At 44.7% G+C, this 26,472-nt stretch overlaps 1 protein-coding gene and 1 long non-coding RNA gene across 3 annotated transcripts; one reads left to right on the top strand and one right to left on the bottom strand.

The window, feature by feature from the left end:
- Window positions 1-7,770: 7,770 nt before the first annotated feature.
- LOC119977395 (protocadherin-20) lies at window positions 7,771-11,836 on the bottom strand. Of its 2 annotated transcripts, none has more exons than XM_038818244.1 (3): window positions 11,695-11,836; window positions 8,548-11,524; window positions 7,771-8,118 (listed from the first exon to the last, which is right to left on the bottom strand). In XM_038818244.1, exons 1-2 carry the CDS (start codon window positions 11,740-11,742, stop codon window positions 8,924-8,926), a joined length of 2,649 nt encoding a protein of 882 aa, XP_038674172.1. In that variant the 5' UTR covers window positions 11,743-11,836; the 3' UTR covers window positions 7,771-8,118; window positions 8,548-8,923. The 2 variants fall into 2 exon arrangements, with proteins under 2 accessions (XP_038674172.1, XP_038674173.1); XM_038818245.1 differs by having other exon boundaries at window positions 8,548-11,521.
- LOC119977396 lies at window positions 9,929-26,038 on the top strand. Its single transcript, XR_005463192.1, has 3 exons — window positions 9,929-10,063; window positions 22,861-22,993; window positions 25,825-26,038. It is a non-coding gene; the product is annotated as an uncharacterized LOC119977396 (long non-coding RNA).
- Window positions 26,039-26,472: the final 434 nt, after the last annotated feature.

Genomic DNA, 26,472 nt, shown 5'->3' with positions numbered 1-26,472 from the left:
ATGTAAGCCTGCTTGTGACAATAAAGATTATTATTATTACCTAAATTTCTCCATGTGTAAAAACAGGCCAAGGAATAAAAATACACATTTTGTCAAGTGTCTGGCATTGTGTCTAGTTTATAGTGTAAGGAAATCCAACACTGCTGTCTGACATCTGGATCGAGTTGTGGGAGGACTACAATTCCCAGTATGCATGGGAATTTCAACACGGTGTATGGACAACTTATTCAGAGAAGGCGAGATAATGCTCACGGGATCAGGGTTTTAGGGTACAAAAATGTGATTAGAGGTCTAGGAGATGAAGAGATAGCAGAAGGTTACCAGCTCCATGTAGCTGACATTTTGTGATTACCTCCCTGCTGTTGGGGATCAGGGAGACCCAGGAGCAGTTTTTGCTTGATGCAGCTGGGAGTTTGGGTTCAGGTAATCTCAGGAGCAGTATGTGGTTGCTGCAGATGGGAGTGGGGGATCAGGGAGGTCCAGGAGCAGTGTCACCAAGGCAAACAAGCAGCCGCCACATGTCAGTATTCAGCATTGCTCAGCCTCTTCACTTCCCACTGTCCTCCCACCTTTTGGCACTGACAAATTTCATACAGCCCTCAAAACCCATGCACTGGCAGTTGAAATGAGAAAGCTGAGTTGAATCCTCAGTCATTTGATTTTTTAAAAATATATGATGATCAAGGACGAGCCAGTCCTGCAGAGATTTCCCACACACCTCCAAAAGCATGGTGGTTAAATGTGGAAGTCTGCAGCTTCATAACAGGTTCCAAACACACACCCAGCTAACATGCTTCCCTGCCATCCAACAGCCAGCGTGACATGGCCACCACCCCCAACCAAATCATTCCCCTACCATTTGGCAGCCACACTTCTTCCCCAGGATCCCACATCTCTCCCCGGTACTGAGGATCGAAGTACGTGCCCCCAAACTTGGGATCCTACCCATGATCCCATCCCCACTCTGGAATTGGGAACAGGATCCCACCCCCACCAAGATCCAGGCTCCTTCCTGTGCATGCCCCCACTGATGCAGCAGCAGGTTCCTTACTGCTCCTTTGGTCCTCAAGAGTGTTTCCCACCTAAGAGGGTGCAAAGCCTGTCAATCAGGCAGATTTCCATGTGGGGTTTAAAAAACAATGCCACAGTTACAGGAAACCCCTTCCCCTCTACTTACATAAACTGCCCAGTAAATATCAACACCAAGGTTTCTACTTGATCAACTATCATTCATGCTTATTAGGTACACCTGTCACCAAGGAAACTTTTCAGTTTTCAACATGACCATCGCAATATAATTAATTAAAATAAACAAACAGAGAACACATTGTAGGCTTCATGAAGATAATTGCAATAAAACTCGAGAAAAATAACCTTGTTTCTTGCTACACCTCAAAATGTAGTTGTTGTTGGAAGGTGCTTCCATCCTTAGTTGTTGTGAACAAGCAGGAATGTAGGACAGTTGTAAATAGCCAGTTTTATCGGCAGAGACGAGTTCAGGATAAAGAATCAATAGGCCACCGTTAAAGGTCGAGGGTATTTGGATATACTATATGTGTACACAAAGTTCCATGATCTTTGCAAGCAGGTATTTTCAGGACAGTGACTCATGTCTCTGGGCATAAATAGGGGAAACTCAAAACGGGCAGCACGGTAGCACAAGTTATTAGCACTGTGGCTTCACGGCGCTGGGGTCCCAGGTTCGATTCCCTGCTGGGTCCCTGTCTGTGCTGAGTCTGCGCGTTCGCCCCGCCTCTGCATGGGTTTAGTCCAGGTACTCCGGTTTCCTCCCACAGTCCAGGGACGTGCAGGTTGGGTGGATTGGCCATGATAAAAAAGGCTCTTAGTGACCAAAAAAGGTTAGGAGGGGTTCTTGGGTTATGGGGATAGGGTGGAAGTGAGGGCTTAACTGGTTCGGTGCAGACTCGATGGGCCGAATGGCCTCCTTCTGCACTGTAAGTTCTATGTTCTATTTCCCTTTAATGTGGACAGCTGGCCCAAATGAATAAACCCATTGAAATAGGTTGTGTGAATCAATGAAATTTCAGTGGGATCACTGGTCTCCATCCAGAAATTTGAACTCAGAATCTAGACTGACACTTCACCGTGGTACTGAAAAAATGCTTCATTGTTGGAGATGCCGTCTTCTGGATAAGATGATAAACGGCCATGCCTACCCTCTCAAGTGAATCTAAATTATCCCATGACACTACTTCAAAGAAGAACAGGGGAGTTCTCCTGGTTCCCAGGCCAACATTTAATTCTCAAGCAACATCGGTAAAACAAATTATCTGGTCATTATCACATTGTTATTTGTAAGAAGTCTTACAACACCAGGTTAAAGTACAACCGGTTTATTTGGAATCACTAGCTTTCGGAGCAAATCAATGGGTTTATTTAGTGATTCCAAATAAACCGGTTGTACTTTAACCTGGTGTTGTAAGACTTCTTATTGTGCCCATCTCTGTCCAACACCGGCATCTCCACATCATTGCTACTTGTGGAAGCTTACTGTATGCAAATTGGCTGCCACGTTGCAAAAGTGGCTGTAGTTCAAGAAACCTTCATTGGCTGTAAAGTGACATGCGTAATTCTGAGATCATAGAAGATGCTATAGAAATGCAAGCTCTTTATTTTCTTATGGCGTACAGCATGTTGTAATACACAGATCAGTTTTTTGATGAGTTCCATTTTAATTCTGTTCATAGCCCATTGTTTGTGTTACAAACCAAACTAAAAATATACATTCAATAGTGCATATATTTTCCATTTGGCAACAAGAACAGTCCTCTGAGTACATCATTTAAGTACTACTATATATCTTCAGCTTTTAATTAATAAATAATAAAAACAATAATAATCTTTCCATTTTATTTGCAGTTATTACCACAGTTTTATTAATCTTTCATATTCTTCACAACATATCCTAATTTTTCTTGAGGAACATAAAAAGTATATAGCATTAAGAATAACAAACCCTTGGTAGTGTGTTGCAGGTAATAATTTAATCACAAGGATTGGCTGACATTCAAAAAATACCAACATTTTGCTTTTGTTTGTGGTGTCACCAGAACAGCCTGATTGAATTACCACTATCACCTCACCGTCAGCCATCTGTACTGTTCCAATATTTAGAAGATTCTTTCTACTCCACTTTATCCTATGTATATTAATTCATTTCATTTTTGGATATTACGCTGACCTACGTTATTCAAAAAGTAAAGCAACATGCATCAATGCTCATTACTTAATTCAAAAACAATAGATAAAATACTTTTAACTTCTAATATTCTGATGGTGCAATTTTATCTGTTAGATTAAAAGTCTTGCATCTCCTGTGCATTAGTATGGTGTTTACAAGCATCCAGTGCATTGCAATACATCACGCCTGCAGATTGCCCATCATAATAGAAATTCTGATTGGGAGAAATGCTGCCAATTAGCATGTGGCAAACTTACAAAAGAAACCTACAAGCAGGGCAACAGCAACCAAAAAAATCCCTAACCTATCATTTAAAGTTTTAGCAAAGTGCTTTTTTTACCAACATCTTGCTCTTTCAGTAACCCAAGGGATAAAATACAAAATGTATCATTTCTAGTGTAATGCGTGCAAGTTGAACTGAATCATATTAAAAGACCAGCAATTATACAATGGCTTCCCCCATCTTAGAATGATGTTCCAAAGAGATTCACAGCCAATGTAGTACTTGTCACTGTTGCAGTGTAGGAAACATGGTAGCCAATTTCCACACAGCACCCCACAGACAATAATGAGATAGTGGCCAGATAGCCAACATCACTAAATAGATTAAGAGTTCAATATAGATAATAGTTTAGTAGTATAGAACTTGAGTAATGATGAAAAAATACATTTTGTTAATGCTTTTCATCCTGTACTTATCTGGGCACATTGCAGGGATATCAATCTAAGGGGAAAGCCAGAATTTACACTGTATGAAAAGAGTGTTGGTTGATTGGCAAGTGAACTGTGATTCATAGAGTTGTTGCTGTGGAGAATGTACCTGTTAATTGTCAGTCACCATCAACTGGTGCATTCTCCATGGCAATGCCTCTACCAATCAGATTCCACTTGCCAAATAATTAGCACTCTCTTCTCATATAATATAAAGTTGTTGTTTTTCCTGATATCGACATTCTTGCAATCGTCTTGTTGAATACAAGACAAAAAGCTTCAACAAAATTTATTTTTTCAGCAATATGCTTTGTAATGTTATAATTTATAGACATTTTCAAGAATGACTAAAACAGGGCAAGCTGTTTTCAAAGCGGTTAGCCCAAATCTATATTCGGTTGTTTTAATGTTTTTAAATTTTTGCCTGATCACAAGGACAATTAAATTCTATCAAAGAATCAGTATCTCTCCCTCAAATAGAATATGGAGTTCTTATTTCGGGATGACACATAGTAACCGGAAGGTAAATTATGCTCAATATGCAATCTGAAAATTTTATTTCCTCGTTTGATCATTCAACAGATATGTATATTAAAATAAATTGCATCGAAGCCCTCAAGCAGGTTTAAATCATGCTTGCTGTAATTCTGTTGTGTAACTAACATTTCAACACAGCCACAAAACTTGCTAAAACGATTAAACATTTTCAAAATTGATGGGGAGGAAGAAGTACAAGTTGCTCTGCCTGAATTATAGGATATCAAATCTATGAAGCATGAATACCACTTGTATCACATCATTCCCTTTCTGTACTATAGCAATAACTTCATAATATAAGCAGCTATTAGCACCCACACTCATATGCAAATATCACTGTAAAAGGTTCCCATTTCTGAATGCTGCACAAATGGTTTTGGAGTTTTACTTGATCCATTCAGCAAATAATATTTTCCTAAAATCTTCAACTGAAATGAGGTTGGTGATCTGATAAAAAAATAAATGGAGTATACCTTGGCATTTCATGACTTTTGTCAATTGAGTGATAGGGATATGCAGCATGTTTTACATCTCTCCCCATTATTCTTTCCACTGAAGCCTATCAAAATTAGGAAAGACATAATACAGGCCACAGGCTTGCTATTAAGCTCTTCACAATACTGTACAAAATCAAAAACTATCCCGGGAACTCTCTGTCAACCCCCTCTATCTGGCAAGGCCCTCCATGCCCAGCCTCTGGTAGTGTCAACCTGGCACACTGGCATCGCCAGCCTGGCAGTGCCTCCTGAGCACCATGGAAGTGCCAGGCTGGCAGTGCCAATGTGTCCAGGTGCCAGAGGGAATGCCAGGTTACTACCCTGCCCTGTTCCCGACCACCATGGAGTCTCCGATGGCCTGGGAGACATCACCTTGTGGCATTACAATTGTTCCACGTTTGTATGGACCAGTACTAAACAGTGCCCTGACAATGTCTCTCAGGCACGGTTCGTGAATCCCAGCACCGAGTGAATCCGGGCATTTAAATGAGCAATTATGCTAATGTAAATATTCAGATCTGGATCTCGTCCAGTGAATGAGAGCCTGATTGCGAAGTCTCGAGATTCCGTTGAATCTCGTGAGAATTTCGAGCATCACAAATCTCGCGAGGCCTTGTCTCGACACCAAGCTGAATAGTGTCCATAGTTTAATTCTAACATCAAAGGGCGGCACGTGGCACAGTGGTTAGCACTGGAACTGTGTCGCTGAGGACCCGGTTCGAATCCCAGCTTTGGGTCACTGTCCATATGGAGTTTGCACATTCTCCCCATGTCTGCGTGGGTTTCGCTCCACAACCCAAGATGTGCAGACTAGTTGGATTGGCCACGCTAAATTGCTGCTTCATTGGAAAATATAATAATTGGGTACTCTAAATTTATTTTTTTTAATTCAAACATCAAAAATGCCATGAGTTATACTTCGCTAAATGTTGTTCTTACATGATACAATAATGTTGAAAGACAATAATGTTGGAGGACATATTTTCCCTCTTCAACTTATTTTTTCTCATGTCAATCATTGCAAGGCAAAATATTTTTTTTAATTCGCCCATTTGCTCTATTGTTGGGATCTACTGTTGTCAACTAGTGGTTTTGATCTGCACTCATCAACCTCAAAAGTGAATCAGCAAAATACATGCAACCCATATATCTTCAACTTTTTTACACCACAAACCCACTCGCAAACTTTAATGGCAGCCTTTGTGTCAGATAGTTGATGCTTTTGTAAAGGCTCTCTGCTGCCAGTAGATTAATCACTGAATCAAACATCACAAGAGGAGGCCATTCAACCCATCATGTCTGTGCCTGTTGTTTGAAAGATCTGTCTAATCAGCACACAACTTGTTCACTGTAATGTTTTTGTCGTTGTGAGTTTCCATTCCTTTTCATGAAGAGTGTTATAAAAATATAATTTGTTATTGTCTTCTGGTCCAGGAATGCTGTTATGCCAAATAGTTCATTTGAACAGGTTCTGCCGATATAACAATAACTCGTGAGACAGGATGTTTACAGCATTCCATACCAATCCTGGGAAACAAAAACTAACACATTTAAATAAAAGTACAGGAAACTGAATTATATTAATCAATTATCATGCTCAGAACTGTGATGATCTGTAGCGTGAGCTATTAAACACTATTTGCTTCATTCAAACTAACATTGACAAAGTATGGAGCTTTGTGTTGTGAACTTGGTTTCGTTAGAGAGTGCGGTTGTCGGAAGTAATTTCATCCATGACTTTGTAGAGTTTTGAATGATCGTTAATTATAGACAAGAATCCCCTTTGTCTGGAAGAAAAGCCTGGAATAGTAATCTTGAGTGTTCAAACTTGGTGTAATCTATTCTCAACACAATTCAAAGGTAGTACAATAGATTATTAGCATATGTGGAGAAGATTTCCTCCTATGCATTATCAATGTCATAAATAGGTTGGGAGAATTTCTAGCATTTTCTTTCCTTTAAAATATTAGAAATGCTCTAAAGCAATGTAAATGTTGCTAGAAATTGCATTCGGAGAATATCTTCCCATTTTGTTCACAAGATTGGTATCAGAGGGAGCCATTCCTGCTGGAATGATAAAGTTTCCCACACAACTGACTAAATATAACTCTGATTCTATCATATTACATGGTCACTAGCTGTAATGTGCAAAGTACAACTTGCACATGTTAGGACAGAGCTTTGTGCGCCTACATGTGCAGAGCTCCACATCCCTTTAAGTTGTCCATTAACGTTAGGGAACAAACACTGAGTTTATAAAATATTCAAGAGACCACTTAACAGTTTTGTTAAGAATCCCGCAATACACCAATACTTTGCCAAACCACAGCGGAACCTTGTCACTTGGCTTCAGTACATACGAGAGTCACGACTACTGCAAAAACATCTTTGTATCTGTGAAAGTACATGTGTATAGCTGCAGCTTGACAGTCAAAGTCCTGAGGGAAGTACATTTGCCGATCTGAGTCCTTGTGTTTTCAACTTATGGTCAAACTATATTGGTTAAAGCCATCACTGAAATTTATATTGGAAATAAGGGGCTCTTCAATGTATATACAGCACCTAGTGTAGTGTAAATGCTGTCTATCATTTCACAAGATAAAACAAACTATATTTGATTAATGGTTTGGCTTTCCATCAGCTGATTACTTCTAGTTCTCAACTGTTTTAAACTACTAAATTTATTTTTGTACTAAAACAGAAACATACAAGCTCCTAAAAGAGAAGCTAATAGATTGCTGGATTTCAGACTGTTTTGTGAAGAATAAATTTTGTACAGACTTTTTAGGCATGGATTTTTATTTATTTAATAAATTTTATTTTTATAATTTCAAAAATAAATAGTCATTTACAAAGAATTTTCATTTAGCTGCAGAACATATGTTCAGAAATGTATTCACACATAGCTTTTCATAATCCTGTCAAATAATTCCATACTTTTAAAATTGTATTCCCATATTCCAGTTGGATGAAAGCAAATCAAGATCAATTTAATCAGTCATTTCAGGTTGCTTGAGTTTTCTTTGTCCAGTGAGAATCTCACTCAGTTCAGTAAAGCTCATCTAGAGTCAGAAAGGATTCTTGACATAACACCTGGTGTTGTAGGTTCACTATTGCTGCTTTGTCCAATCTATGTAGCTTCACTCAACAGTTTCTGAATTGAAGGCAGGCCTGAAATGACAATTTTATATATTCTTCAAAAGTAAAGCACTGAATTAATACTTGCTTAAAGAAACTGAAATACAACAATCATGAGGAATTATAGGTCCTTTTTGAGAAAAGAGTGTCGCTCTTGGCTCCCACTACTATTTGACAGTGTTACAAGATGCTACCAGGTGCTAGAATTAAACACAGAACAACATAATTCACAAAAGTACAATAGTATTGAATGTGTTTGATCAACCAGCTGACTATTAACAGTCCTTTCTTATAGGTTTGTAATCAATTTTGTTTTTACTTACCAAAATGTAAACTTGTGACCCAGGCTGATTTACCCAAGGTAATTGTACAATTGCAGTGTACATTTATTTTTACAAAAATAGTAATAATTCATGAGTTATTGCAGTCTGCAATGCAATTCTCAACATAGTGCAGTCATACCTTTTTTCTGATTCCTTGATCAGCCAGTGATCGTCTTGGATCTTCTGCTTTCGATCCCGGAGTTCAAGGTCCAGCCATTTTGTTTTTATCAAAATGAAGCACCGAGATGAATCACAGACCCAGCTGTGCAAGTTCATGCCTTTTTTAACAAAATGTTCAGTTTTGTAAAGATAACACTAGACTTATTCCATATGATGTAGTTTTGATCTGTAAACAATATATTAGTTGCTTGTTAATCAGATTTGAACTATGTAACTTATAAATTTGTCAGGCCAAACACATTTGAAATGCAAATGTTGGTAACTTCTAAGTACTGTCCAGGTATTACTTGTAAATGATGGCTTGATCATATAATTGATCAGTTGTACCATACAACTTATAGATCAAAATCATTCAATGATTTCCTCTCTAACGAATATGAAGCTAGTGTTTTCTTTAATGGGATCTCAACCTCTGCAACACTGTATTCTTTTCTTCTGTGCTTCCTGCTTCTAAGTGAAATGTAGCACACCAAAGCAAAAATCAAAGTAAAGAGCCCAAAGCATAAAGCTGATAGTGCTATCAACACAGTCTCACATGGAAATATATCCAGTTCTTTTTGAAAAGGGTCAGCTCTTATCTCCGGTGGACTTTCCTCTATCCTGATGCCGGGATCTTTCCTCAGCAGGTTTTCTATGTAACTCTCATTGCTTAATGTTTCATTGACAAAAAGGTTGACTATAACTGTGCTATGAAGTGGTTCTGGATATCCATGATCGCTGACTTTGACTAGCAGTCTATACAAGCCATGATAATTTTTCACCAAAGCTTCATGCAATGTGATGTTGCCGGTGCCTGCGTTAATTACAAAAGTCTCTGGACGGGGTCCTCTGTGTCCAATGATACTGTAAGCAATGACAGCATTCATTCCGGTGTCTTTATCAACAGCATACACTTCGGTAATGGAAGAGCCAGGTACCGTGGATGGCAGCACCAGAAGAAAAGAGAGGTTGGACTGAGGGAACAAGACCAAAGGTGGGTTATCATTGACATCTATCAAAAGCACTGCCACTTTCGCAACAGCAGACAGGGCAGGTTCTCCTCCATCCATAGCTTGAACCCACAGAATGTACGAGCTCTGCCGTTCTCTGTCCAAGGGGGCATTCGCCATGAGGTTTCCCTTGCCTGTGTCTATGACAAAGTGCTCACTACCATTGAGTATGGACAAGGCCACCCAGCCATTTTTTCCAGCATCAGGATCGATAACCCCGATCACACCAATCTCGCTAAAACTTGGGTAGTCCTCAGGGACAAAGAAACTGAAGTCTTTGTTGATGAACCTGGGGCTGTTGTCATTTGCATCGAGGACGGTGAGAAGAACGGTGGCAGTGGACACTCGGGCTGGAGACCCACCGTCGATGGCTCGGATGACAAGTCTGTACGTTTCCCGTTCTTCCCTATCCAAGGACGTTGACACAGTCAAAACCCCACTGAACTGGTCCAAAACAAAGGCGGGAGGCACATTGGGGCCCAGCAGGTAAGTGACGGTGCCCATTTCGCCGCTGTCAGCATCCGTGGCCTTCACTTTAAGGAGGAAGCTGTTTGGAGGGTTGTTCTCTTCAATGGTGACATTTAGCAGGGAGCTGGTGAAGAGGGGGGAATTGTCGTTGACGTCCAGCAGTTGTATTTTGATGGTGGTTCTGAGAGCTAACTTGTTGGCGTTCTCCGCCACCACGGTCACTTCATGCACCTGTCGGGCCTCGTAGTCGAGCTGCTGGGCGGTCTCCAGCAGGTACTCGTCGCCGCGGTAATAGACCAGGCGGAAAGGAGCCGCTCCCTCCAGGTAACAGCGGAGCGGCCTCTGGCGCGGTTGCTGCTCGGTGACCAGCAGCAGAGCCAGCGGGGTGCCGGCGGGCTCGCTCTCCCGCAGGTACACCACCCCCTCGGCCTGCAGGGCGATGTAGCTGAGGCTGAGGGCGGGCGGGCCGGCCAGCGCGGCCTCCACGCGGAGCTGCAGGGCGGCCGTGACCGGGGAGCAGCCGGTGCCGGTGGCCAGCACGGTCAGCCGGTGCAGCTGGGCGGCGGCGGGCGGCAGGGCGGCGGCCAGGCGGATGGCGCCCGAGCCGCTGTCCAGGCTGAAGAGCCGGCGGGAGGCGGGGGCCACCCGCTCGCCGTACGAGTAGACAACGCGGGCGTTGTAGCCGAGGTCGGGGTCCCGGGCCTGCAGCCGGATCACCTCCGCGCCCACCGAGAGGTTGGAGTAGAGAGTGAGGCTGAGCTCGGCCTGCGGGAACTCGGGGCAGTTGTCGTTAACGTCGGTGACGGACACGGTGACGGTGGCGGTGCCGGAAAGCCGGGGCGAGCCGCTGTCCTCGGCGATCAGCCTCATCAGGTACTCATCCCGGCGCTCCCGGTCCAAGGGCAGCTCCAGCAGCAGCACAGGCCCGCCTCCCTCCCCCGGCTGGCTCAGCAGCGAGAAGGCGTCCCCGCCCCCCTCCAGGCGGTAGCTCAGTAGGCCGTTCAGCCCGGGCTCCGGGTCCTCGGCGGGGGGCTCCAGCGGGTAGCGGGAGCCCGGCTCGGCGTTCTCCGCCACCGACACGCCGATGCTGGCGGCCGGGAAGCGGGGCGGACGGTCGTTCACGTCCTCCACCAGCACCCGCACCTTGAGCAGCCGGAAGAGGCGCGGGGGCAGCAGCAGGACATCCAGCAGCAGGGCGCACTCCGTCTGCCCCGGCTCGGGGCACCGCTTCTCCCGGTCCAGCACCCAGGCCGAGCTCCGCAGCTCGCCCGTGTCCCGGTTCAGATCCACGAAGCGCCCGTCGCCGCCCTCCGACGCCAGGTTGTAGGTGACTCCCGCCCCCGCCGAGCCTCCCAGCTTCAGGTCGGTGGCCAGGTTCCCGATGAAGGTGCCGCTCGGTGACTCTTCCTTCAGTCGGTAAAGCAGCTCGGATGCCAGGCTACAGCTGGCAAGGAACAAAACACACAGGAGCATGCCCTGCTGGAAAAGAAAATAAACCAATATTAGTCCAAAAAGTTAGTTCAGCTGCAAAATTACTGACTACAATTGATTCTGACACTTCTCCACAACTTCATTCAGTTGGAGTAAGACAAACCGTGGACTGTCATCCAATTCTTCAAAAGAAAACTATTGGGACACTGGCTTCTCACCTGGATCTTTGGCTGGGGGACTGGACATCGACTCCGGCTCTGCTTCATGTTGAGTGGGCTCTCCGGGGGTTCGGAGCCCCAGCGCTTTGCTGTACTTGTGGCTGAGTTTCCGTGCACTCTGCTCTCCTCCCGGGCTTCTCATTCTCACTCCGGGTGAGTGAATGGGAAACTTAATGCTGCTCGTCACTTGCCGCCACGCCCACACTTGTATGTAAATCTTTCCCATTTTTAATCATCAAGTCCATGTCTGATTTGAAGCACGAACATGAGACAGTATAACTATCTATGGGGCAGATAGAAACGGAGGAACTGTCAAACTGTATTGGGACAATTACACTGAATAGGAGCTACCCAACTACATAGGGACACAAAGTACACAGGGGGAGTCAAAGTATGCACCAACCAAACCCTGTATCATAGAGCTTTTTACATAGCAAAATATACAGTGGCTTGCTTGTGCAAAACTTGAATATTGCAGAAGCTTTTCATCTTGCACTCATCAGGACAAATGCAAGAATGCTACATTTCAAATAATCACAACAATTTATACTACAGGAGAAAAATGCGCTGATTGGTTGGCAAGTTGACTCAAAGTTGAGAAAACAATGGGCTCCCTGATAATTCCAAAAAAGGTGCAAGGTTTGAAGATATCCTTCTGTCTCCAGATAACAGAGCTCTTTGCGTATGAATCTATGTTGTTTCCCGCAAGTGTAAATGAGCCACATTACGAACTCAACTGGTTATCTTAAATTGGTTGTTAGTGTAGCTATTAGCACACTCAGGATTGTTCAGCAAAATCGGGGAATCACTTCTAAGAGTAGAGACTTTGTTTTGATTTTTGCAAGCATGGGCTGGTTGAGTACAGATTTTACCCTTTTTCTTTATTCTTTTACGGGACATAAGTTGCTGGCAAGGCCAACATTTGTTACTTCTCCCTAACTTCCATTGAACTTATTGGCTTGATAGACCATTTCAGAGGACAGACAAGAGTCAACCACATTGTGGAGCCCCATGTAGATCAGACCAGGTAAGGATGGTGGATTTCATTCCCTAAAGGACATTAGTGAACCAGATGGGTTTTAATGAAAATAATGATTGTTTCACAGCACCATCACTGAGACCAGCTTTATAATTCCATATTTACTAATTGAATTAAATTTGATCATCTGCTGTAATAGAATTTGAACTCATGCTCCCATTAGCATTAGCCTGGGCCTCCGGATTACTAGTCCAGTAACATTACCACTACACCATTCGGACGCCTAAGGACGAGAATCTTTGATGACCGCAACATCCGTGCTGATACAAGGTCCTCGTGTACAAAGCAGTTGTCCTCCCAACTCTTTTATATGGCTCAGAAACTTGGACTACATTCAGACGCCAACTCAAGGCCCTGAAGAGGTACAATCAACGCTGACTGAGACTGATTTTGCACATCAGCTGAGAGGGCAGGCATCTGTGTCCCTGAAGGAGCGAAGAGCACCGGCGTACAGGCCATGATCATCTGAAACAGACTCCGCTGGGCCAGCCATGTGCTTAGGATGTCAGCGTCCCGACTGCCAAAGCAAATCTTCTTTGTCCAGCTCAAGAAATGCTTCCAAAGAAGAGGATGACAAAGGAAGCAGTTCATAGACACCCTGAAGACTTGCCTTAAGAAATGCAACATAGTCATCAATGCCTGGGAGACCCTTGCTCAGAAAAGACCTACTTGGAAGAATCTCCTAATTGAAGGAACACAATTCTCTAAGGACTCTCAATAGCAGTAGGCGGCCTAGAAAAGGAGCCTGATAAAGGAATGCCAGAAATCTTGAGTCGAAGGACGTATTCCATCTCCCAGAAACACCAGCCAAGTGTGCAGTCGAAATGCAGCTCTGGGATCGAGCTCATCAGCCATGCAAGAACCCAGAGAACCCATGGGCATTAACACAGAGTTCCTTGGGTGGACAATCATACTCGTTAGCAAATGATCATCGAAGTATATTCACACAACACTGCCTATTATAACAACAAGGTGATTTTAAAAGTATGATAAATCTTAATTATTGCCAAGCCACTTCTCTGGCACTGAACATTTTATTTTACAAGTGCGGAACCTCAATCCTTCAGTGTTTGATTAATTGGGGATGTAATCTTTTTTTTACTTTTTCACTCTGTATCTTTTACCTCTTTTGCTCTTTATCCAATCTTTATTTGCTTCAGTTTATTTTAGTTTCTCTACTTGAATTTGTAATAAATTAAATATTCCAATCTGTACTTCCTGGTTTAGTCCCTATGTGTTTCAGTGAGATTTTGTCAATCTGATTGGGTCAATAATCATGCTGTTACTTGCCCTGTTCATACATGTCACTGATTTCTGTAGAGTCCCAGGCAAACTTGTGTTATGTGGGAGGAGATGGTCAATGAGGTTAACAGTGTTGGATTGCGAGAGGAAATGGCCTAACTATCACAAAAGGCTCATGAGGTTGACCAGGATGAATATGGGTGAGCACAGTAAGAAGTCTTACAACACTAGGTTAAAGTCCAACAGGTTTGTTTCAAACACGAGCTTTCGGAGCGCAGCTCCTTCTTCAGGTGACTCTTCAGGTGAGGCAGTGGTGTCGTGGTATTGTCAGTGGACTGGTGATCCAGAGATCTTGGGAACCCGTGTTCGAATCCTGCCACTGGAGTTAAAAGTCTAATGATGACCATAAAACCATTGTTGATAGTCGTAAATATACAAAGCTGGTTCACCAATGTACTTTACGTTACCAATGTGACTCCAGATCCACAGCAATGTGGTTGACTATTAAATGACCTAACAAGTCACTCAGTTGTATCAAATTGCTACAAAGTCAATAAAAAGGAAATAAACCAGACAGATCACTTAGCATTGACCTAGACACCGGAAACAGATCACTCAGCATTGACTGGAAACGATAACGGCAAACCTAGCCCTGTCAACTCTGCAAAGTTCTCCTTCCCAACATCTGGGAGCTTGTGCCAAAATTGGGAGAGCTGTCTCACAGACTAGTCAAGAAACAGCCTGACAGTCATTCTCAGAGAATCATACCTTACAGATAATGTCCCAGAAACAACTATCACCATCCCTAGGTATGTCCTGTTCCACCGGCAGGACAGACCCAGAAAAGGTGGTGGCAGCACAGTGGAATATAGTTGGAAGCGATATGGTATACGGTTGGGAGTCCTCAACATCGACTCTGAACTCTATGAAGTCTCATGGCTTTAGGCCAACCATGGGCAACAAAACCTGCTGATTACCACATACTGTCCACCCTCAGATGATGAATCAATATTCTTCCACGTTGAGCACCACTTGGAGGTCCCGTCTTCACATTGAAGAAACCATCCATCGTTTTGTGTGGCACTATCATTGGGCTAAATGGGATAGCTTCAGAACAGATCTAGTAACTTAAGATTGGGCATCAGCAGCAGCAGAATTGTACTCAGCCACAATCTGTAATCTCATGGCCCCGTATATCCCCCATTCTACCATTACCACCAATGTAGGGATCAGCCCTGATTCAATGAAGAGTGGAGGAGGAATTGCCAATAACAGCACCAGGCATACTTAAAATCAGGTGTCAACCTGGTGAAGCTGCAACACAGGACTACTTGCATGCCAAACAACATAAGCAGCAAGTGTGATAGACAGATAAGCAATCCCACAACCAACGGAACAGATCTAAATTCAAGTTCTGCCACATGCAGTCGTGAATGGTGGTTGCCAATTAAACAATTCACTGGAGGAGGAGGCTCTACAAATATCTTCATCCTCAATGACGGAGGAGCCCAGCACATCCTTGAAAAAGACAAAGCTGAAGCATTTGCAACAATATTTAGCCAGAAGTGCTGAATGGATAGTCCATCTCAGTCTCCTCCTGAGGTCCCCAGCATTGGTTGTGGTGGTTGGAGGTCAGACATCTCAATCCTGGGACATCACTGCTGGAATTCCTCAGGGTAGTATCCCAAGGCCCAACATTCCTCAGCTGCTTCATCAATAACCTTCTTTCCAAAATAAGGTCAGATGTGGGAGGTTCGCTGATGATTGCACAACGTTCAGCTCCATTTGCGACTCCTTAGACACTGAAGCAGTCAACATGCAAATGTAGCAAGATCTGGACACTATCGAGGCTTGGGCTGACAAGTGGCAAGTTACATTCGCACCACACAAGTGCCAGGCAATGGTCATCTCAAGCAAGAGAGAATCAAACAATCACCCCTTGGCATTCAATGGCATTACCATTACTGAAACCCCCACTATCAACATCCTGGGGTTATTGACAACAAGCTGAACTGGGCTTGCCATATAAATACTGTAGCTACAAAATCAGGTTAGAGACTAGGAATCCTGCAGCGTGTAACTCACCTCCTGACTCCCGAAAGCCTGTCCACCATCTACAAGGCACAAGTCAAGAGTGTGATGGAAGACTCCCCACTTGCCTGGATGAGTGCAGCTCTAACAACACGAAGCAGCATGGTAGCACAGTGGTTAGCACAGTTGCTTCACAGCGCCAGGGTCCGAGGTTCGATTCCCGCTTGGGTCACTGTCTGTGCGGAGTTTGTACGTTCTCCCCCGTGTCTGCGTGGGTTTCCTCCGAGTGCTTTGGTTTCCTCCCACAGTCCAAAGATGTGCAGCTCAGGTGGATTGGCCGGTCTAGGTTGCCCTTAGTTTTCAAAAAAAGGTTAGTTGAGGTTATTGGGTTAGGGGAATAGGATGGAGGTGTGGACTTTCCTAGGGCCAGTGCAGACTTGATGGGCCGAATGGCCTCCTTCTGCACTGTAAATTCTATGAACACTCAAGAAACACAAAACCATCCAGGACAAGGCAGCCCACTTGATTGGTACCGCTTCCATAAGCAATCATCCTTCCACCACGTGTCGAACAGTAGCAGCCGTGTGTACTATCTACAAGATGCACTGCAGGAACTCACCAAGGCAGCACCTTCCAAACTCATGACCACTCCCATCTAGAAGGACAAGGGCAGCAGATACATGGGACACCACTACTTGGGAATTTCCCTCCAAATCACTCATCATCCTGCAGCATATGGAAACATATCACCGGGCCTTCACTGTCGCTGGCTCAAAATCCTGGAACCATCTCCTTAATAACACAGTGGGTGTACCTACACCACATGGACTGCAGTGGTTCAAGAAAGCAACTCACCACCACTTTCTCAAGGGCATTTAGGGATGAACAGCAAATGCTGGCCTAGCCAGTGAAGTCCACATCCCGTAAAAAATGAATTTAAAAAATGTGTGAGCAATATTGGTCCATTGTGATACAAGTCTCACAAGCGAATCCAGTAGGTATTTGAGATTAGCTAATCACCAAAAGTTGAATGTTTCCACAATGACAGCGGTCCTAGATCTTGCCATTGTGCATTCCAAGCAATGATGAGTTAAATGGCAGGTGGTTGGCAGGATTACCTTATACTGCCAGATCATAGGCTTCAGTCAAGCATGGGCTGATCTTATATTGGGATTGAGACCTGATATGTGATAGTTTGAACTTGCTGATGAAACCTCTGTATTAAATCTATTCAGGAAAAGTAAACCCACAATGCCCGAGAGTGAGACCTGATTGATGGGGATATACCCAACATGGAAGTCTTGACTCCTTTTGAGGAGCAAATGCTGGCCCTGCTGGAGCCCGACATGTCCAGCATTACACGCAAAGGAGAGATTGGAGGGAAGCCTGGTTCTGGGGAGATGGCAAAAGTATCAGACTGGGTGATGAGAGGAGATGGCTCGTATTGGTTTAATAGAGGTTAGGATATACACCAATGTGTTTGGTGAATAGAATTCACACATTGGAACCGTAACAAGCTTCATGATGAGAAGCTTCAGAGCATTGTGCAAAGTTTCATAGTGTCTGCGGAGTTCATGCCTGTCAGGCTATAAAAAGGTTTATATCAGTCATGTGGCAGTGGAGATGCATCAAGTAATCTGATACCTGATTACAACCCTACTGGTTTCTCTCTGTTACAGGGAAAACCCCTTCAATGGAGGCTGCAGCAGAAACAATGCAGCAACCTTTCTCCTCCTTGTCTGAGGAACCCTCAGCGAGTGCAGCATCACATCCTCTCTCTGTACTCAGCACCATCGCAGATACTGGCACTTCCTTACGGTTTAGCATGTTGGACAGGGGTAATTCACAAACTGGTGATGGCACTTCACATTTGCATGTGGAGCAGTCAGAGTGTGTGGTGGAACAGGCCATCCAGAGGCCGATTTCAAGTCAGACGATGAGCCTCATGAGTCATCCATAAGGCAGCAGATACTGGATGTTCCACGTGAGGTCCGTGAAGATTTGGCTCGTTTACCAGAGGGGCTACATGCTCTAGCCTGTTCTGGGGGGGGGATGTTTATCCAGGCCATGAGCACTGTGATCACCTAGTCTTTGGAGCACCAAGGTTCCTGCACAGACACACTGGCATCTGTCCTGGGGGGGTCAAACCAAACGCATTGCAGACACCAGCGATGGGGACACCATCGCCCTGGCTCTGAGATCAGGGGTGCAGACCCAGAGCAACAGGGAAACTGAGCGCTTGGTCTCCCACCCAGCTCCTGGAACCTCACCAGCTGACCTGGTTGTGGGACATGAGCAGTAGCTGCCTCCATCTGGGTGGGGCAGTATCTCTTTCATTCTTCTGCCGCTAACACAGGTCTCGACCATTGCTACGGCGACTCATACCTCGCATGCATATCACCTCATGACCATAACCACAGAACATTCCCACTGAATCACCCAGGATAGGGAAGTGGCAGATCAGGTGACCCCCTCCAGTGCAGTTGCAAGTCAGGGGGGAGGGGGGGGGGGGGGTGGGATCACTGCGCCAGAGTATTCGTAAACATGTTTATAAATATCCACATTAGTCACAAACAGGGGCACATGGCTTCCCGCAGCTGCTGCAGGTCGCGGATCGGGCTGAACAGTGCTGCCGCGGGTGCTGGCTTTGTCCACAGAAGTGGCAGGCTGGAGCAGTTGAATAACTGGTTTGGGGAGCTGAATAGTGGAAGGCTGGGCCAGTTGAATAACTGGTTTGGCGAGCTAAGTAGCTGGCTGGGGGAGCTGAGTAATTAGCTGGAGCAGCTGGATAGTTTGAGTAGTTGACTGGGACAGTAGAGTGGCCGGCTGTGGCAGCGCGATAGCTGGGGGGCCTTGCGGCACAGGCTTACGGGGGGTCCTCAGGTCGGGGGCCCATGCGGGGTTAGCGGGGTCCGCGGGAAACGAGTTGAGGCTGCGGAAGGAAACTTCCATTGTGATAGCAGCCTCTACAGTAGTCTCTAAGCCCTGGACCCCATTTTCTAATAGTCTCTGGCGTACATAGCTAGATCGAAGGCCCGCTACAAAAACATCCCGCACAGCAAGCTCCCTATGTTCGGCCACGGTTACGGCCTGGTAATTGCAGTCATTTGAGAGATTGTTCAACTCGCGTGCAAATTCAGCTAAAGTTTCAGTAGCCCGTTGTCGGCGAGTCGTGAACACATGGCGGGCAAAGACCTTGTTCATGGGCCTAATATACATTTTGTCCAAAATCGCCAGCGCTGCGGTGTAGGAACCGGCTGGATTTAGTTGTGTAGAAATTCTGTGGCTTACCCTCGCGTGCAGTAGGCTGAGCTTTTGTTCCTCCGTAGTTTCAGCGGTGCTGATTTCGGCCAGGTGGGCCTTAAAACATTTCAGCCAGTGGCAGAAGGTTTCTTTCGCCTTTGCATCCTGCGGATCGAGTTCTAGACGTCCTGGTTTTAGAGCAGATTCCATGCTTTACTTCGGCAGCTTCTTAAGTGTATTAAATTGATGGAACCATCAATTCAGCGAACACGTGTAGTTGGATCTGAACAGAAGCTTTAATACACTTACAACAGAGCCAGCCTATTTGTCGTTGAACTTCAGATGAACTGGCAGGCTGGCCCGAAGGCACTGATCTTTATACATCGGTCCCAGGGGGAGGAGTCTTGGGCGGAGCCAAGGGAGGAGCCCAGTACAAGCTCTTGCGTACTCCCAGAGCGACTCCCCCTGGTGGTCGGATAGTGCAACTGCACTTACAATGGTGGATAGTGAACATATGTACACGGAGTTATATTGGCAACTATATACAGCATTGATCTTACAATGAGTAGATAACGAACATATATACATGGAGTGATATTGGCAACTATATATAGTGTGAATCACATTCACCACATCATGTACCCAGAGACAAATATAGACTAGGGACCAACACATGGTGACTGGACATGAGTGGTCTGCAAACTAGGCAGGGGGAAAGGAGAGTTGTGTGCCACTGTGAGATGAATAGGAGTTTCAGATATATATTGTATGTATCTGGTGCATTAATGGTAAAAGCCTGGGTTAGTGTGTGCATGTATCTGCTGCAGTAAGGTTTTTAAAAAGACAGGCGGGTACTATGGTTACAGAAGGGATAATTAAAGCAATGTAAAAATGAGATCACCATTCATTCCAACCAAGTATTGTATTTACCTAAATAGGGCTAATGGAAATATGTTAACAGAAAGAAGGTTCCCTGGGGTTTAGATAATTGAGTGGTTGTGGTTAATGTTAGTAAGATGGTCATAACACAGTTAGTGGGATAGAGATGATGTAGTTAATGGGAGGAGCCAGGGGCTAAAGCAGTCAGGTGTTGAGTTTCAGTTTAGATTTGGATGTGAACAGAACAGCAGCTTTTGTCAAAATGCTGGGAAGCTAAACAGTAGTTTGAACCAGGGAAAAATCTGCAGGCTGTTTCCGGAAGAATCTCTGCCTCTCAAAGATGTTACTCCAAGGCACCGCTATGCAGCAAGTATTCCTGTGTTTTCTAACTGTATTTTAAAGTGGATTTTGACCTGAGATGGATTTTGCTTGATTGGAGATAAAAAAAGATAGCAATTAGAGTTAGTGTTTCATTTTATTGTTAAGCATTGTTTAACTAGTAACTGTAAGCTATTGTATGATGTTTTAGTTAGCTTAATAATGTGTTAATAATAAAGTTTGTTTTAATATACCATATCCCTATTGTGCGTGGAGTTACTCTTGCAGCGAAGTATTCTTTCCTCACAGTCTCACAAATTAAATAAAATATTGGGGTTTCTGTCCGGTATCGTTGCAAATGTTGGGGTCTGGTCTGGGATCATAATAGCCAGCACAACAAAAGGCAAGGTCAGAGACATGTTCTGTTATTGGATACCCAGATGGACCTCGATGGGTCAGTGCACAGGAGAATGCTAATTGGTATGCACAGCGATATGTTGGGTGCATTGGCAAACCTGCCAGACAGTCGGTTGCCACTTTCAATCCAGCTCCGAGTTGGCACAGGGCATCATGTAGAGCTGGCCCCCTTCTCTGCCTCTTCTCCATCTCCATATTGTGCTGCAGACTCAGAGGCATTGCAATTGTAGTCCCCATGCCTGTTACAGGCTTATTAGTTGTCAGGACACCTAATCCTCTTCCTTCCTATGAGGATGCAGAAACATTCCCTGCCATATCCTGGAATCACCACAATAATTCGAAAACACCCCAGAGTATTTCCAGACACTGTACAATAGCAGAATTTGATCAAGATCGCCTTACCTACAAATTGGGTGCCTGACCCTTTAAGTAATGCTAGTGCAAGACCTCACTGCAGTTAATGGTTGGTTTTTTAATGAGTGACGTGCACATTCATCGAATCAACCAGCACGATTCAAATTTAATAAATAGGTGTTACATCAGCTGGTTGGGACTGCGTGGCATCACAATAGCACATATTCAGTTGCTTTTGGTACTGGTGGGGGCGTTACATGAGCACTCTCAAGGTGAATCACCACATGGGCAATGCCAAAAGTGGGTTGTAGCATAGTGTCCACTCCAGGATGGAAATAGACTTCAGTAGAATCACCTTCTACTGAATCAATTTCTAACCTATCAATGTGCAGCTCCATCTTTCTGCTCAATTAAAATTAAATATACACTCTTTTAATAATGTATTAAAGGAAAAGAAAACGGAACATAATATCTGAAGCATGGCTCGTAATTGAATGGCTCATTTACCCTCCAAAGAGCAATTATAAAGACAGTTTAATGTGATCCTATACAACAGAATGTGTGCAAAATAAGTAACAATAATTAGTTCTTTTTTAATAGGTTTCACTCTGGGAAGAATAAGATTTCCAATAATTAAATTGGATAACAATTCTGAATTTCAAACACTAATTTTCTGCATGGTGAGAACTCAATTCTTGAAATATCTGTCTCATAGCACGAGGAATTCAGAAGCTAGCAACAAAATTGGATGTTCTTTTTCAAAATTGTTAAATTTATTCATCTCTGGTATGGTTTATAACCATTGGCAGTTTAATTTGATGTTCCTTATTTTCAGTAAAGTAAGTTATGTTCTATGTTCTATGTTCTAACTGTTTGTGCCAAATAGTAAGCCTTTCTCCACACGTTTCAGCTATAGTCACTGAATCATTTGGTGCGATGATATAGTACTGTAGAATCATAGAAACCTTACAGTGTAGATGGAGGCCATTCAGCCCATCAAGTCTACCCCGACCCCATCAAGAGCACCTTACCTAGGCACACTCCCCTGCCCTATCCCTGTAACCCCATCTAACTCCACAGTTTTGGACACTAAAGGGCAATTTAGCATGACCAATCCACCTAACCAGCACATCTTTGGACTTTGGCAGTGTCAAGGAAGGGGGCAGTTCCAGTGGCATAACTGTCAGCACTCTATAGCGAGGCTGTACACTTTGCGTACCCTCTCTCTCTCCCTCATCAGCGACAGTGCCTGTTTCACGATTTTGAAAGCACAATTGAACCTCGCCGTCGGGAATCCCCCCCCCGCCCCCCAGCAGAGGCGGAGGATTGCGGAGACCCCGTAAAATACCGGTCAGGCCCGTTAATGTTATGCTAACAGCATTTACTTACATGCAGAGTGGAATACTTTGGTGCCACTGTTGAGGCACAGGAGAATTGTGATTTGGCATGAACCCGGTGCCCGCCATGGTTTTAGCATCAAAACCATCTCCGCCCAATCGAGATTCTGGCGTTGGCCGACGGAGAATCCCGCCCAAGGTGTTTAGGAAAGATAGGAAAGGAAGGAAAGGGGATGGCATGACAGTATTGATTACGGACAATCCAGTATAAAAATAATTAACTAGGACTGGGGTGGGACCATTTAGGTGGGATGGGTCACCATCTTAGGTGGGCACAGCTTCGGAAGGCTTGTGTGAGCCAAATTTTCCATTTGGTATTGGACAGCAGGACCCGGGAATGTCCGGTTACATTCTGAGAAGTCATCAGCAGTTGTGGGAGGTAGGTATATTTTACTTACAGTGTTGTTAGAAGGGATACTGTGGTGTTAGTGAATGTTTACGCTCCAAATTAGGATGACACAATGTTCATGAAACGGCTGCTGGCAAGGATACTGGATCAAGTCACTCATCAGTTTATTATTGGAGGAAAGGTGAATTCTGTGCTGCAACCAAGGGTAGATCATTCTGGGCCAAGATTGCTGGTCCCGAGGGGTATTGCAAAATGTTAATTGTTTTATGGAAGAAACCAGGTTGGGGGAGATGGGGGGACAATAGACCTCTGGTGGTTTGGTCACCGGGAGGAAAAAGAGTCCTCGTTCTTCTCCTCCGTACACAATGTTTGGATTGACTATTCTGTCATAAGCTGAGTGTGAGTGGCAGGGGTGAAGAAATCTGAGTACTTAGTGGTGGTCATTTCTGACCATACCCCACATTGGGTGGACCTTGAGTAGGGGGTGGATAAAGGGCATCGAAAGGGGTGGCGGCTGGAAGTGGGTCTGCTAGCGGGCATTGGGTTCTGTGCAAGCATCTCAGGAGCTATCCAGGATTATATTATGAACAGTCACAATGGGGAGGTCTCTCCCTCGACACTATGGAAAGCACTGAAGGTTGTAATGAGAGGAGAAATTATATCTATTAAAGCCCATGCAGAGCTGGAGGCAAGGTCGGAGTGGAAAAAACAAGGAGACGATGTTATAGAGGTAGATCATAAACATGCAACACCCCATCCCAAGAACTATTCGCGAAGAGGAGAAAGCTGCAGGCGCAGTTTGATCCGATCACAACAGATAGGGTGGTACGACAGCTGAGACCAGCTAAAGGGGCTATTTACGAAACGAGGAGAAGGCAAGTCGGTTCCTGGCATATCAACTGAGGAAACAGGAGGCTGAGAGGGAGATCGCCCAGATTTGGGAACGGGATCGGGGGGCTGATCTCGGATCAGGAGAAGGTAAATTTAAGACCTTTTATCAATTCAAACACTCCACGGGGATGGGAAAGATATGGTGGAATTCCTGGGTGAGTTGGAGTTTTCCAATGTGGAGGAGGCATTTCAAAGGGCCTTGAAGCTCCACAGAAGTTGGATGAGATCAAGTAGGCAATGAAACTGATGCAGTCGGGAAGTCACCGGGACCTGACAGTACAATTGGTTAAAATGAACATCTTGCCGAGATTTTCATTCTTATTCCAGTGCCTTCTGACATTCTTACCCAAGGTTTTTCTCAGAGTAATTGACCGTCTGGTGACTGGGTTTATTTGGGCGGGTAAGAGCCCAAAGATCAGGAGGACATTGTTCCAGAGGGAGAGACAATTAGGGGACTTGGCCTTGTCAAACTTTCAATACTATTATTGGGCAGCTAATGCGGAAAAGGTGCGAGAGTGGTTTGGAAATTCGGATGAGCTTTGGGTATGGGTGGAAGCAGAGTCTGTGAGGGGAGCAAGCCTTCGGGCGCTGGTATCACTCTTCTTACCGGTGGTACCAAAGAAACATTCGTCCAACTTGGTAGTAGTGGCCACGTTAAAAAATTGGAGGCAACTCTACCACCGTTTAACTTGAGGGTTGCCTCGAGGCTAACCCCTATCAGTGCGAATCAGTTATTCGAATCTGGTAGGGCGGATGTGAAATTTAGGGAATGGAAGGATCAACGTTTAGAGAAACTGGGAGACTTATCTTTCGAAGGTCGGTTCGGTAGCTTAAAGGAACTGAAAGGAAAATATGGGCTCACAGATGCTGATGGGTTCAGATACCTCCAGGTGCCCAGCTGGATCAAAAAGTACTTTTCAGCCTTTCCGATGAAGCAGCCTTCTACCTTGCTCAAGAAGATCCTTTCCTGCTCTGGTTTGGAGGTGGACAGCTCATCGGATATATACCAGTGGATGATGAGGGAGGAGACCGGCTCTTGAGAGTGGGAAGGCAGAGTGGACGCAGGAGCTGGGTCCGCTCTTGAAGGAGGGGGTTTAGAGTTGTGCATTGAGGAGAGTGAACTCCACCTCATTCTGTGCGAGGCTGAGTCTCCTCCAGTTGAAACTGGTGTTCCAAGCACCCCTTACAAAGGCAAGAATGAGTCGATTTTTTGAAGAGGTGGATGGTAGATGCGATTGGTGTCTGGGTACCCGGCACACATGTTCTAATCATGTTCAAAGCTGGCGGACTTCTGGAGGTCCTTTTCTGAGACTAGTCGGCAATCCTGAACATTGGGTTGGAGCCTTGCCCATTGGTGGCAATTATTGGGGTTTCAGTTGTGCCGGAACACCAGACGGAGGCGGGGCACGTGTTACAACACGTGTTACACGTGTTACGGGTTCCTTGGTTACAAGGAGGCAGATTGTCATGGGCTGGTGGCCAATTACACTACCAAGCGCCTCAGCGTGGCTGGGTGACTTAATGGAGTTTTTACATCTCAAGAAGGTTAAGTTTATTATGAGAGGGTCACTGGAAGGGTTTTATTGCAGATGATGGCCGTTTATATTGAACTTTAAAGAGCTGGACACTGTTAACTGTTGGGGAGGGGGACAGGATGGGTAGGAGGAACTTAGGAACTAGGTTTTACTGTAACGGAAGGGAGGGGAATGGGGGAAGGGGACTCTTACTGTTTAATTGTTATTCTATGTTTCTGATGTTTTGTATTTAAATTGTTAAAAAATATTACCAAAGAAAAAAGAATAATGAACTAGGTCAAGACAACTTCAATCATGTGTGAGTGAATCTGGCCCAGATATATTTGAATCAAAGATTGGCAGGAAACGTGGTGGGTGCGATTTAACGGAAATGTTTCTCAGTGTCATTTGTGCGGATTTTGGAGAGTAATCTCACTGAAACTTCATCTCTCACAGGTTTCTTGTCTTGGAATTCTCTCCAAAAATTAATCCCATGGTGACAGCTTCAACAATGACCACTGTTGCAGGGCTTCTGAGATTCCTTTCCTTTGGATTTTGTAGCCACCTGGGGTGGCCACGTCCTGATTCTAAAATGGATACTCGCAAAGAGTGCAGGGAAAAACGGACAGCACGAGAGAAAACAAGCAGGTGCAAGGTTTCCTGTGTATTAAGATTTTCAGAACCCAGACAGAACTGAAACCAATATCCATTAGCATATTAATGAGCTATCTCCGAGGACAAAAAGGAAACATTGAAACAATCGAGACCAGGACAGACTCCCCGGCACCAGTGGGAGCTAAAACAAAGGCAGGCCAACGATCAGGGAACAACTCCGGTATTGGAGAAAATCAATACGAACGATTGGGACATGGTCCAATTAATTGGGACCAAGTCCGGGGTCCGCCCAGAAGGGCCCGAAACCCCTGGGGACTATAAAATAGAGTCCCCAAGTTCAGTTCGCTCTCTTCTCTTACCCCGACTCCTCTCTGTCTTCAACTTGGCATTTGGCTCTTAGCGACGAGAGGCCGCCAAGCACCAACCAAGTAAGTCTAAGGTCAACGCACGCTACGAGATAGACGCTCCTAGCTACTATTCCGTACTAGT

This window comes from Scyliorhinus canicula, chromosome 14 (assembly GCF_902713615.1).
Source record: "Scyliorhinus canicula chromosome 14, sScyCan1.1, whole genome shotgun sequence".
NCBI classification, from domain to species: Eukaryota; Metazoa; Chordata; class Chondrichthyes; order Carcharhiniformes; family Scyliorhinidae; genus Scyliorhinus; species Scyliorhinus canicula.
The sequence above is the reverse complement of the archived record's forward strand: the minus strand, read 5'-3'. Positions and strand labels throughout refer to the sequence as shown.